This window comes from Corapipo altera, unplaced genomic scaffold (assembly GCF_003945725.1).
Source record: "Corapipo altera isolate COAL_440 unplaced genomic scaffold, ASM394572v1 50, whole genome shotgun sequence".
In the NCBI taxonomy this organism is placed as follows: Eukaryota; Metazoa; Chordata; class Aves; order Passeriformes; family Pipridae; genus Corapipo; species Corapipo altera.
In genome coordinates, this window is record NW_020884889.1 from 141597 (window position 1) to 154773 (window position 13177).

Here is a 13177-nt window from a genome sequence, read left to right on the forward strand (position 1 = left end):
TGTGCGCCGGGGCCAGCTCGGGGCCCGCGGGCGGCGGCGGGTGCAGGGCCGCCTTGGCGGCGGGGGAGCCGGCCCCGGGCCCGCCGGCGGCCGCCCCTTGCAGGGAGAAGGTCCGCTTGCGGGTGCCGCCGTTGAACATGGCCTTGACATCCTCCCAGGCGTGCGACAGCTCCTCCGTGGCCGTCTTGTCGCTGAGCTTGAGGTGGCGGCGCCAGGAGTTGAAGTTGGCGGCGTCGGGCTGGGTGTACTTGGAGTCCGGGGTGCGGTGGGAGTGGAAGATGAACTTGTTGGGGGAGAAGTACATGCTGCAGTAGCTGCACTTGATGCACTTGGCGCGGGAGCTGTTGTAGCGGGCCGGGATGAAGCTGCCCCGGGAGCCCCAGGCGCACTCGTGCACCACGTCGAAGGCGAAGTTCTCGGGCAGCTTGGGCGGCTTGTGCTCGCCCAGGAAGGACTTGCAGAGCCGCTCCGCCTCCCGCTTGGTGATCATGCCGCAGCGGCGGGAGGAGATGGGCATGGCCCCGGCCCGCCGCAGGATCTCCAGCTGCACCGGCGTGCACTGCACGCAGGTGATGCCCAGGGCCACCCGCCGGTTGTGGATCTCATTGTAGCTGTAGTTCTTGAGCAGCGTGTTGGAGATCTGCGCCAGGCAGAGCCGCTCCTGCCCGTCGATGACCAGGGACACGATGGGCACGCCGTACAGGGAGGTCTCACCCACTTGGTTGGGCTTGAGGGTATTGGAGCCTTGGTACGGCTGCAGCTCTTGCTTTGAATTTGGGGAGGAGCTTGCATCTCTCCCATTTCCCATCTGACTGGCGATCGCCTCCATTCCCCCCCAAAACGCCCCTGCAAAACAAAATCGGGGAAAGGCGCAGGTTAGAGGCGCGGGTTAGAGGCGCTCCCGCGGCCCCGCCGATCCTCGCTCCGCGGCCCGGCCGATCTTCGCTCGGCTCTACCGGCCCGGAGCCCCCCGGGCGCTGCCGCAGGACCCTCCCCGGCCGAGGGGTCTGGCGGGACCGGAGCGCATCCCCCGCACCGCGGCCGCCGGTACCGAGCGCCGCCGGGCGCGGCCCCGGGAGCCCGGGGCAAGGGCGTCCTGGTGGGTCACCGTCCCCGCTTCCTTCCTCCCCGAGTCCCCGGCAGGTGCCTTGCCTTGCCTTCCCTTCCCTTTGTGCCGGCTCGCCGGGCCGTGCCGGGCCGCGGGTTGCGGCGAGCCCCGGGCGGGCCCCAACGAAAGGCTCCGGAGGATGCGGCCGGCGCGTCCCGCGGCGGCGGGGCCGGAGGGGCCGAGCCCCGGGCCGGACCGGGCGGGCCCAAACTTGGCGCTCGGTGCCCGCGGGCGGCGGGCGCGGTGCCCCGGAGCCCCTTTGTCGTGTCCCCGGCAGGCGATTAGGCGCGGGCGGATTAGGGGCCGGGGCGGGCAGCACCCGCCGCACGTAGCAGAAGGGCAGCAACGAGCCGGGCAAATTGGCTTAGCGGGGAGGGCTCCCGGCGGTTAAGCCGCTTCCGTGGTAATTACACAAAATAACGGGGAGCGACTCCCGAAAACGCGCCCCGCTTTCCGCCCCTCCATCGCTCCCCTCCCCTGCGCCCGCCGCCCGCCCGCACTCACCGCGCCGCGGAGCTGCTGGACGTGCCGGCTCTGCTCGGGACTAGGGGCCGCAGCCCGGCACCGGGGCCGCCATCGGCCGGGGGGGCCCCGTCCGCGCCGAGCCCGTTCCCGGGGGCAGCGGAGCCTCCGGGGCGCGGGGCGGGCGGGCAGCGGGCGCGCCCTTCACCGACGCCGCGGGGCCGCCGCCCGCCCCGCCGCCGCGTCCGCCCGGCACAGATGCAACAAGAGCGAGTGACCAGCCGCGCCACCGAGGGAGGATCCGGATCCGTACTTGGAGACGCTGCACATTGATCCGGTGACAGCTAAAATAACGGGAAGACACACCCACTTAGCACCAGCATATTTACATTAACGGCCTCCGGGACCCCACCGCCGTCAATCACCGATGCGCTCCAGTCAATCACGGCGCGGCTTTAAGGCACGGCGTGAACGGGGAGGGAGCGGGGGGGGGGGCCGTGGGGGGCCGCCACCGAGCGGGGACCCGCCCGGGCTGCCCGAGGTAAGATCGGGGATCGGCCCCGCGCCGCACCTGCGTGGGGCTCCGCGCCGCTCCGCGCCCCCGGGGCCCCCCCGCGCCCCCCTCCCGCCGTGCGGACACCCCGGGGGGAGCGGTGCTCGTTGAAAGTTTGCGGGGGGAGCGGGCGGTAACGAAAAGAGGAGCCCGGAGGGAGTGGCGGAGGGACCCCATCGAAATCGGGGACGCGCCGCTGCCGCGCATCCCTCTCCCGGCCGGGATGCGCGCTCCGCTGCGGGGCGCGGGTGCGGGAGCGGTACCGGCGACGAGGGGGGGACATCGGGCGGCAACGAAATCGCCGGGAGGAGAGGGCAGAAGGGGGCGAGCTCGTGTTTTTCGTTCCCCGCGGGGGCTCACGCCACGCCGGCAGGACCGGCGGACTCGGAGCGGCGGGGGGACGCGGTGTCCGCCGGTCCTGCCGGCGTGGCGGGGGCCTCCAGCCGCATCCCTGCCCGGGTTGGGTTCCCGCATGCGGCACTCGTCACGGCCACGTTAATTAAACTGTAATTAATCATCGCGTCCGGCCGCGATCGGCGCAATTACACTGATCAAACAGAAGTTAATAACGGCGCGGATAGCCCCCAGCCATCACTTTGGCGTGTGCCCCCCCCGCCAGCCCTTCCCCGCCATCACCGGCGGCACCGGGAGCACGCGGTGGAGCCGGCGCGGAGCGAAACGCGGGTGCGGAGCCCCCCCGATCTCCTCCGCGGCGGCACCGACCCCCGGGCCCCGCTCCCACGCGGGACAGCGGCCGCCGCTCCCCCCGGGCCGCCCCGTCGTGGGGGACGCGGAGCGGGCGCGGCCTTCCCGCAATGATCGCAACCCGAGCCGGTAATTATTCCTCACCTTTTAATTATTTATACACCCCCCCTGCCCATTCTCCGGCCATACGGAGGCAGGAGCGCGGTGAGACGCGCCCGCTCCGGGTCGAGCCCCGCTGCCCCCTCGCCGCCGGGGTTCGGGGGATCCCACGGCGTTCGACCCCCGCAGAGGCTGCGGAACGGGCTGCGGGGCACCGGGGAGGGCTGCGGGGCACCGGGAGCGGGCACGGACCGAGCCGGTACCCGCCGCTCCCGGGGCCGCTCCCGCGGCGGCACGTCGGGGCCTGGGGGGCTCCGGGGGGATGCGGCTCTGCCCCGCCGTGCCCTCCCCGGGCCGTGCGGCTGCCCCGGTGCCCGCAGAGCTCCGCCGGTGCCCGGGGCGGCAGAACCGGCCCCCGGCTCGCCCCGACGGTGCCGCGGAGCCCCGAGGCGAGGAGCGGCCCCCGGCCCGACCCCGGCCCCGCCGGCCCGGCCGCGCTCCCCGCCGGCGCCCCGCTCCTCGCAGCCGCCGTATCTTTTAACAGTTGAATTGACTGCAGTTTTTGTCAGTTAATTAGGTTTAATTTACATAATTAGTACAGTATAAAGAGTATTGGGGATAATCAGGAGGTACGTCTCGCTTACTGTGTAAACACGGATTCGGAATTAAAAATCAGATGTAATTAAGGCGTGTGCGCGCGGCTTTTAATTGTAATGAATTTCTAATTAACGCTCAACGATCGCCGCACGCGAGAGCCGGGACGTTTGCGGGCGCCGCCGCCCCCCCAAACCGGGGACCCCCCCGGGGACCCTCCCGGGGCCGGGGGGCGCGGAGGGGCCGCGGCCGGCGGGGCAGGAGCTGCGCCCCGACAGGACCCCCCCATCCTTCCCTGCTCCCCGGGCCGGTGCCGCTGGCAGACGAAGCCGGTGGATAATTTAGGTTAAAACTTAGGGAGCCGTGTCACGGGTGTATAAATAAATAATCACGCGTGGCGGGCGCGGAAGGCCCCGCGCTCCTGGAGGGCTGAGCCGAGATTGCCACATAAATCACGGCGGTCTAATTCAGTGGAAGTTTAATAAACGCCTCCTATTGGAAATGAATGTTCCCCATTTAACAGTTGTATCAGCACCATATAAAACCATGACCCCAATAAATTTAATTTTAGAGGCCGATCAATCCGGGCTTCTCTCCATCGATCCGCGGCGGCTCTGAGCCTCCGCAGCCTCTTCCGCGGCCCTTCCCGCCGAGGCGGGGGAAGGAGCGTTTCGATTAGACTCTTTATTAGGAAAAGATTGCTCCGAGAGGCCTGAAAATTAAACGGTGACATTTTAATTACTGGACATTGACAAAGGGAGCGGGCGGCGGCTCTGCGGGCCGGGCACACTCCGCCTGACCCGGCGTGCGGAGCCCCCGCGGGGCGGGCGGGGACGGGCAAGGGGGGAGGAGGATCGGGACCCTTCGGAGCTCCCGCCGTGCGACCCCCGGGGAGCCTGCGGGATCCTCTGGGTGCCCCCCCGGGGCCCCTTCCCGGTGCCCAGGATGTGCATCCCTGGCCCCTCAATGCACCCCCTCTGTGCTCACCATCTCTCCCACCGGGCACCCCCCAGTCTGTGCACCCCAGCTTTCCCCCCGTGCACCCCAGCTCTCCCCCAGTCTGTGCACCCCAGCTCTCCCACCACGTTTTTCCCCCCTCTGTGTACCCCACAACACCCACTGTGCCCCCCCCCAGACTCTCCACAACGTGCACCCCTGGATGTGCCTCAGCTCCCCCGCTCTCCAACCCCTCCAGCCGCTCTCACCTTGTCCCCTCTCCCTGCCCCCCCCATGGCAGCGCTGCCCCTCACTCTCCTGACCACTCAAACCCTCCCTGAGCATCCCCGCGGCTCCAAATCTCCCGAATTTCCCCGGGCGGGAGCGGCCGCGGGGCTGCGGAGGAGCGATCGCAGCGGGCGGGATCGATAGACACGACTTTATTGATCAGGTGAAACCAAGCGCTCCGCGGGGCTGGAGCGGGAGGAGCAGCAATTCCCTGTGCCCTGTGCCGTGCCAGGCCTCCGGGATGGACCCGCACTCACCTGCGCCGGGGCCTGGCAGCTCTGCCTCGGCTGCAGGGAAGTTTTCCTCCTCCCGCCTGTAAAAGCCCCAGACATCCATTTGCCATTAAAACATCTCCCGGGCTCCCGGCTCGGATAAACCTTGAACTTCCACCGCAGGACCGGGCGGCGGGAGCAGCCGCCGGGGGGGACCGGGAGGCGGCCGCCGCTGCCGGAGCCAGTAAGGCTCAATCCATAAATCCTGTCCTTAGTGCACACGTGTGGTTTATGGACATACCCTCTCCTGAAGGTAACACAGCCCCGGGTCAGCGCAGCTCCTCGGCAGCCGCAGCTCCCCCGCTGCAGCTTCTCGACGGGAAAGGCACGGGATCACAGAATCCTGGAATTGTTTGCTTTGGAAGGGACCTTAAAGCTCATCTCGTTCCAACCCCACCTCCGTGGGCAGGGACACCTTCCTCTAAAGCAGGTTGCACGACCGTCTTTTTATTCAGTGTGGCCAAATAATACACTTAGCGAGATTTGTAATTTATTTTTCCCCATCAGGCTTTCCCGGTCCAGGCAGTGCAGTGCTGGTGAGCTGGGGGAGCAGGATGAGGCAGCAAGTTCAGCCCTCCCATCCCTCCAGACTTCTGCCCCACGGTGCCTGTGAGCCCCCCCCCAGCCTGGGAGGATCCCCCAGGGAATGCTGAAGATGAGTTATCCTAAATAACTGCTGTGTCTTGGGACCTCTCCATTGTTCAACGAGCTCCAGCTCCCCCTCCCTCCCTGGAGCCCCTCTGCCCCCCAGGCCTGGCTCCCACTGCAGGGACATTGTGCCCACCCAGCTGCAGCGTTTGGGGTGGTTCCTACCTGTTTTTCCACATGACAGGGATGGGGCTGTGTGGGGCAGGAGTCACCCAAAAATACCCTCACATGGCTGCAGAGTCCCCTGAGCACCCTTGGGAGAGGCTGAGATGCCACAACTGGTTCTCCTGCAGCTCCCAAAGAACTGGGGGCACCTGGGGTGTGTTTGACCCATTCCCTGAGTGGCCCAGCCCACGGTAGCTGGGCAAGGACGAGTCTCCTGCGGGTGTTGTTGGGTCTCTTACATGTTTATCTCTGCCAGTTCCACATCCTAAAGGGAGCAGGAGGAAAAGTCCCTGCACTAAAGGGGCTGAGCAGCCTGGGAGCCCCTGGAGCAGCACAGGGGCTTCACACCCTCGTGAAGGATTTGCTTCTCCTGTTCACTGCCCAGAGAGGCTGAGGGGGTTCTGTGTGCCCTGCACCCCCCGGGAGGAGTCACCAACAGCTTCCCTCTCTGTGCTGGGAAGCGCCCCCAGAGCAGAGCCATGACCTGTACACACTCCTGACCTTCCTCCTCCCTCCTCTCCCTCACCAGCCAAGGCTGCAGCTCCCTGGGGGGGTTTCTGGGTGCAGGTCCCAAGGGGGCTGGATGTGATGCCCCCTGGGTGGCCTTGCCTGGAGGCAGCGCTGGGCAGAGGGAGCACGGGCAGAGCCACAAACCAGTGAAGGGTGTTCCTGCTCCAGTGGCATCGCCCCTCCCCACCCACAGCCAAAATCCCTCTGACACCAGAGAGGGGCTTCTCCCATGGATTTTGCTCCCTGCAGGATTTTTTTGTTTTCCAGCAAACCCTCAAATTCCCAGGTTTTGCTTCAGACATTGCCCACACACTGCCTGCATCAGAAACAGGGGGGTCCTGTGCTCCATCCCTCCTCCAGTGATAAACCTTCCCTGCAGGAAAACACCTGCACCACTCCCAGATTCAACCCTCCTGCTTGCTCTCAGGTATCCAAGGGGTCAAATGAAGCTCCCAAGAGCTGTTCCTAGTGATTGCTCAGTTATTAACACTGTCACATGGCCATCCCTGCTCCACGGGCATTAAGCCGAGGGAGAGGGACAGGTCAAGGACCCCTTGCAGTCCCCTTTTCCCCCAGAGCTTTTCAGGCTGTTATTTGGAAAACCAAGACTGCCCCTCTGCCTTTGGAATGCCGGCAGCAGGATGTGTTTGGCCACGGGATACAAGGAGGAAAGTGGGTTTTAATTCAGTGTTGGGTTTAAGGGCAAACTACCACGGGCTCATCTCCCAGGGTGAGCTTCGCCTGGCAAGGAGCACAGGCAGGGGAAAGTGGAAAATACTGCAAGTTTTGGCACAGATGGGACATCCTGAGTTTTCCCAGTGAGTCTCCATGTACACACTCCCATAGGAGTCGATTCCTAACCATGACTGAGGTTATAAGAGAGGTGAGACTGGTGTGGGGCTGCTGGTGGAGCCCCTCAATGAGCTGGTGGGATGAGGAGTGGGACTGGGAGGGATTGGGGGAGTCACTCAGTGCATCTGTAGGATCCACTGTCAAATTAGTATGTTCATTATGCACCACCTCTGCCATCTTCTGAGCAGGACTCAGTTTAGAGTATAACACTGCACTTCCTGCAAGCTTTTCAGTCAAGAAATGCCCCGATTCAGACTCCAGAAAGTTGCAGCAGGAAAGAGAGAGGGAGAAGATCCCAGGCAGCCCCAGCTCTGGCACAGCTCCTGCCTGTGTGGGGAGCAGCACTGCTGAGCCCTTCACAGCACCCAGTGCTTCCAGCCCTGCCTGGCAGCTGGGAAAATCTCCCTGGTGGTTCATTCCCATCCCTGGAGAGGGTTTTGGGGGCAGGAGGACGTTACACATAAGGCAGAGCCTGTTTCAGGTGTCTTGGCCATCTCAAAGGTATATGTGCACCAAGGCAGGATTTCCTCATCCCAAATGCATCCCAAGGGATCCTTTCAGTTTTGAGGGGACCCTGCACCATGTGGAGGGACCCCATGCCAGGCTCACCCAGCTCCCACCTGGCACAGACACGGGTTGGGATGTGTTTGCTGCAGGGAGAGGAGCTGTGGGTGGGGGCACCCAGTGGAGTTAAATCCTGGCCCAATTTATTGCCTCCCCCCCTTCCCCTCACTTTTGCCCCTTGGTGTTGATGGGTGGGGGCTGGGTTTTCCCCAATCTGCCTGTTCCACTCTCATCCAGCCCTAATCCCCCCCCAAAAGTGGTGCTGGGAGTGGGGCAGAAGTGATGCCACTGAGCAGCCCCCCAGCTGCTCATCCCCTTCCAGTCTGCACCAAATCCAAGGACTTGGGAGAGAAAAGATGCTGGAGGCCCCAAACCTCCCTCTGACTGCTGGATTGATTACCCTGATGAACCAGCAAGGTTCATACATGTGAATCTTCCCCATCTCCATCACCTAGAATCCCACAGGGATCCTCAGAGTGACACTGTCCCCTCCCTGCCAGGGAGAGGAAAAGCCTTGGGTTTGCTGACTTGTAAACTAAACTCAAGAGAGACTTTTTATCCAGGGAGAGCTAATGCAAACTGTTAGGGATAAATAAATGGGAGAGCTGCCCATCCTCTGGTTGGCTCACAGGGAGGAGATTTGTCTCACTTTAGAAAAAGGACCTGGAGGGATGGGGGCTGTGGACTCATTCACTGCACTGTTATCTGCCAGCGAGGTTGTGACATCAGAGCAATTAAGACAAACTTTAGTCTATAAGTTCACGCCTGCAACCTCTGCACTTCAAAAGAAGACAAATGATCCCTCCAAGGAAGGAAACAAAGTCTTTTCCAGGCTGCTTCCAGACTAACATTTAGGATTTGCAGTGGTTCAGGAGGAATGTGTCACTGAATTGTGGGGGATTTTTAACCTGCTGGTATAAAATAAACTACCTGAGCCTCTTTTTTTTTTTTTTTAGTAAAAGTTTATTTCTAATGCAAAGACAAGCAAACAAAGCCCCAACCTCCTCCCACCCAAGTCACTCACCCCAAACCTGCCTCTCACATCTTGTCTGTGTTTTATTTTTCCTTTTAATAAGCATCTTGAACAAGGACTGATTCAATCTGTGTCGGTCTGTTGTGGAAACGTCCACAGAAATTGCAGGAGCCAGAAACACAGAGCAGGGACATTGCAATCATTCCCCTCTCCTGTAACAGCAAACATGGGAGCCTGTGCCTGACCCAGCTGCACCCCTCAGGAAGCCACTCCGAGGGAGAAAATCAGGGATCAAGGTGGAGCTGAGGAAGGCAAGAGGCTTCCAAGCAAGCCACAAGCTGCTGGGACAACCAGGAAAACCTGCAGCCTGTTCCCCAGCCATGAGGTTGGCACCCTCTGTGCCATCTCTCTGCCCCCACAATCCCATGGGATGCTGCCAAGCCTGAGCTGTGGCCCTTGGCTCCCTGGGGCAGAACTGACCCCCCGGTGCTGCTGCTCTCTGCACACTCCTGGGGCTGGAGCTGCTCTCCCTGTGCAGCCAGAGGCCACAGCCCACCCTGGCTGTGCCAGGCTCTCCCACAGCACCTGCTCCCTGGGGAGGAGAATCATGGAATCATGCAGTGGTTGGGCTGGAAGAGATCTTAAAGCTCATCTTGTTCCCCCCCAGGGATACCTTCAACTATCCCAGGTTGCTCCAAGCCCCGTCCAACCTGGCCTTGGACACTTCCAGGGATCCAGGGGCAGCCACAGCTTCTCTGGGCAACCTGTGCCAGGGCCTCCCACCCTCACAGCCAGGAATTCCTTCTCAATCTCCCCTCTAACCCTGCCCTCTGGCAGTGGGAAGCCATTCCCTGTGTCCTGTCCCTCCATCCCTTGTCCTCAGTCCCTCTCCAGCTCTCCTGGAGACCCTTTAGGCTCTGGAAGGGGCTCTCAGGTCTCCCTGGGTCCTTCTCTTCTCCAGGTGAACCCCCCCAGCTCTCCCAGCCTGGCTCCAGAGCTGAGCACTGTCCTTTCCCCTCACCTTTTCCACCTCAGCAAAACCTTTCTGACTGAGGGACCAGCCTGCAGAGCCTGACCATGGATGCTCCTCAGTTCTGTGTTCTCCTCCCTGCTTGGCTCTCCCAGAAAACCCGACCTGGAGCAGGGAAAGGCATTCCCAGTCATTTATTAGTGCTGATCCACCTGAATGCCCTCTGGAAGGGCAACCCTCACCTGGGCAAGCCCAGATACTTCTCTTTTTCTGTTTGTTTGCTTTTGTTTTACATTTCAACCCAGTCTTTTGTGGCTTTCTGCACTCAGAGACAGCCACCAGCTCCTCAGGATTCCTCTAAACACTCGGCGTGTCATCTCTACAAGAGCAACAGTTAAAAAATACTCTGGAGTCAGGAAATATCCAGTACATTCAATAACCAAAAAAATAGAGATATAAAATACTTGCTTCAAGGCTGTGGACAGTATAACTGAAGATAATCTGTAAAAATTGCTCAGCAGCAAAAGAAAGGTGGGAAGAAAATTCCTTTAGTGTGGCGGTGAGGGAAAGGCAGCAACAAACCCCCCGAAAGGCTTTGTTGGTGCTCCCAGAAAATATTTTTAGGGAAATAGGATCCAGAGGAAGGGCGAGTCCGAAGCGTGGGGATGGTGCTCCTGGTCCAGGATGAGCTCTGGTTTCCTGGGATGCTCCCAGCTCACTGTGGGCCCTGGGTGGCCCGTCGTTCCTCCAGCATCCTGCACACCCACATGGACACGACCTCGGCGTTGCCATCGTTGTACTGCACGATGAAAGGGTGGCCCTGCAAAGTGGGACAGGCAGAGTCAGCCATGAGAAACACGACCCTTTGGAAAAAAAAGCCCCACACTGGAACATCCTGTGGTTCCAGCCATAAAAATGCAGTAAACAGGTGATTCAAAGCAGTGAACTTCCCCTCGGATCCGTGTTATCCACATGGAGGTTCCTGTGGAGGAGGGAGGGCTGGGGGAGCCCAGACTCCTCCTGGAGGCCTCAGCCCAGCACTCCTTGGAAATACTGGTGGTTTATTTTTCTGTTCCATTAGCTCATTGTGTTTAGAGCCTTTAGCTCCTTTCTGGGATGGCCTTCCAGGCTGTGCAACTGCTAAAGGATGTTTTGGGAAAATGATATCCTGGGAAAAAAACCACATTAATCTGCTCTTCTACTTGTAAAGGTCTGTGATCCCTAAAAGTTTCTCTCTGTAACAGCCCCCTGTGCACCTTTCCTGTGTATTGACCCTCCAGGGCCTAAAGGGGCTCCAGGAGAGCTGGAGAGGGACTGAGGACAAGGGATGGAGGGACAGGACAAGGGGAATGGCTTCCCACTGCCAGAGGGCAGGGATAGATGGGATATTGGGAAGGAATTCTTGGTTGTGAGGGTGGGAGGCCCTGGCCCAGGTTGCCCAGAGAAGCTGTGGCTGCCCCTGGATCTCTGGAAGTGTCCAAGGTCAGGTTGGACAGGCCCTGGAGCAACCTGGGCTAGTGGGAGGTGTCCCTGCCCATGGCAGGGGGTTGGAAGTGGATGGGCTTTAAGGTCCCTTTCTTACATGCACATCCCACAGAAAAGAACCACAGAGATTCCCAAATCCAGAGATACAGGGTCACCCAGCTCCTGCAAACCAGGGGCCACAGCACAGCTCTTGTGTGATCACACATTTCCAGAGCAAAGCCAGTGCAGAGAACCTGCTTTCCCAGATTTGTCAGTGCATCCCACCAAGCCCTTCATTTTCTCTCCATGCCTTTGGAATTGTGGGCAGCTGCTGCTTCCTGCCATTGCAATCGACCTTCCCGAGTTTGCTCTTTGGAACTGCCACAGTAAGAGGTGTTTTCCCTCGATATTCAATTTTTTTGGAAGCAAATTTCTTCCTTTCAGCCCCTCTTAACTATGAACAGCAACTTGGAATCCGTCAGAGCATCCGGAATTTCCCATCCGGGCAGATCCGTGTGTGCTCACTCCCGGTCACTGCCTGGGAGATGCTCCACCAGGGAGGAAGGACAGATCCAGGGGTTCCAGATCCCGTCTGGGAGCACAAGGATGGCAGCAGAGAGCTCAGTGCTCCCAGGAGAAGATGGATGATCCCAAAATGATGCATTTAAGTACACAGATGCTCCAGGCACCGAGCATATGGCCAATGTCTTTTTCCACCCAACACCTGGCCACTAAAAATCCTCAGCTTTGGCCTTGCATGTCTAACATCAGGAACAGCACTAAGGAAAGACAGAATCCTCTTTTCTTTTTGCTCCTACTCCAAATACCCCAAGTACGTTTGGGTTTCTCTGTTTTACAGGAATTCAGTGTGAAATATTGCTGATTTTACTTGGCTCTTACCTAAGAAAACAATTCAAGAGAGGGCACGATAGGGAACCCAAAGACAGGAATCCTGGTGTTTATTCCCAAGCTGTCACATATTTTCCAGTGTGACCTTCACAAAAGCTGCTTAATTTCCAGCAGCCTCATGGTTAAAAAGGGAATAAATGGTGCTGCAAAAAACCAGTACAAGTGTGTTTTTGCCCAGCGCTCGGGGTATTTTTGGGTGAAAAAGGTGCAGGAATAAAGCAAATGCTTATTATAAGCAAGACAGCCTAGAAGGAGCTGTTTTGCCTCTTAAACAAAACAGCCAAGGACACTGGAGAGAACCAGGAAAAAACAATCAGGAGGCACACAGACAAGGAAGAGCAGATGCATTGGGGCAATTAAAGGCAGCTATTAAAGGCAGTCCCTTCTCCCATGAATCTCCTTTACGATGGAGGGACCCCCCGCAGCCAAAGCCATCTCACACCCAGGATATCCCTGCCTTTCAGCTCCTCACAACGTGCCCAGGGAAACTGCAGCTCTGCCAGGCTGGAAACATCAGCTGGCCACGCTGGTCACCCTGTTTGCTTTGTTTTGGGAGGATATTCCAGTGAAACCTGGGGTTTTACACACTGTTCTCCTCGGGAAGAAGTTTAACGTGAAACCATTCTTGGGATTTCCCTTGTTTTTGGACTGTGCTTTTTCTCAGCCTGAAGGGATGGTTTTACTAGGAGATGGTTTTTCAGAACCTGGTGGTTGTTTTTTTTGTCCTGAGGTTTTTTTTTTTTGGAGATTTTGTTTGTTTTTAAATAGGGAATGGGAGAACAGAGATTTCTACTAAAGCTACAAATTCAGTGTCAGTAGGACCCATCTTTGCAGCTCTTGGTGGACAACCAGCAGCATGTCCAGGTCAGGTACCAAAAACAGGGAGCTCCCAAGTGGTTCATGGATGGCCTGTGCCAAAATCTACTTCCAAACCCACTTTGCTGCTTCTAAAACCTGCAACTGCAATAAAATAGATATCAAAGAGCAACTTGGAACTGTGGGTAATGTAGGAGTCCATCAACCCTGGCCTTGGCCTGTTCACAGCAACATTGGGAGTGAAAATGTAGCACAAACTACGGAAGAGGGACTTGCAGTTGGCTCAGCA

At 59.3% G+C, this 13177-nt stretch overlaps 2 protein-coding genes across 4 annotated transcripts in view; both read right to left on the reverse strand.

The window, feature by feature from the left end:
- SKOR1 (SKI family transcriptional corepressor 1) overlaps positions 1-2406 on the reverse strand; it is a 10742-nt gene extending 8336 nt beyond the window's left edge. Inside the window, exons 1-3 of the mRNA XM_027644535.1 lie at positions 2142-2406; positions 1861-1914; positions 14-846 (exon numbers count right to left, since the gene is read on the reverse strand). Coding sequence (XP_027500336.1) covers positions 14-846; positions 1861-1914; positions 2142-2406 — 1152 coding nt within the window. The remainder of the gene's footprint in view (positions 1-13; positions 847-1860; positions 1915-2141) is intronic.
- A 7223-nt stretch (positions 2407-9629) lies between these two features.
- Positions 9630-13177, reverse strand: part of MAP2K5 (mitogen-activated protein kinase kinase 5) — a 127401-nt gene continuing 123853 nt past the window's right edge. For all 3 annotated transcript variants that reach the window (XM_027644474.1, XM_027644473.1, XM_027644475.1), the window contains one exon: positions 9630-10519. In XM_027644474.1, coding sequence (XP_027500275.1) covers positions 10415-10519 — 105 coding nt within the window. In that variant the 3' untranslated portion in view covers positions 9630-10414. The remainder of the gene's footprint in view (positions 10520-13177) is intronic.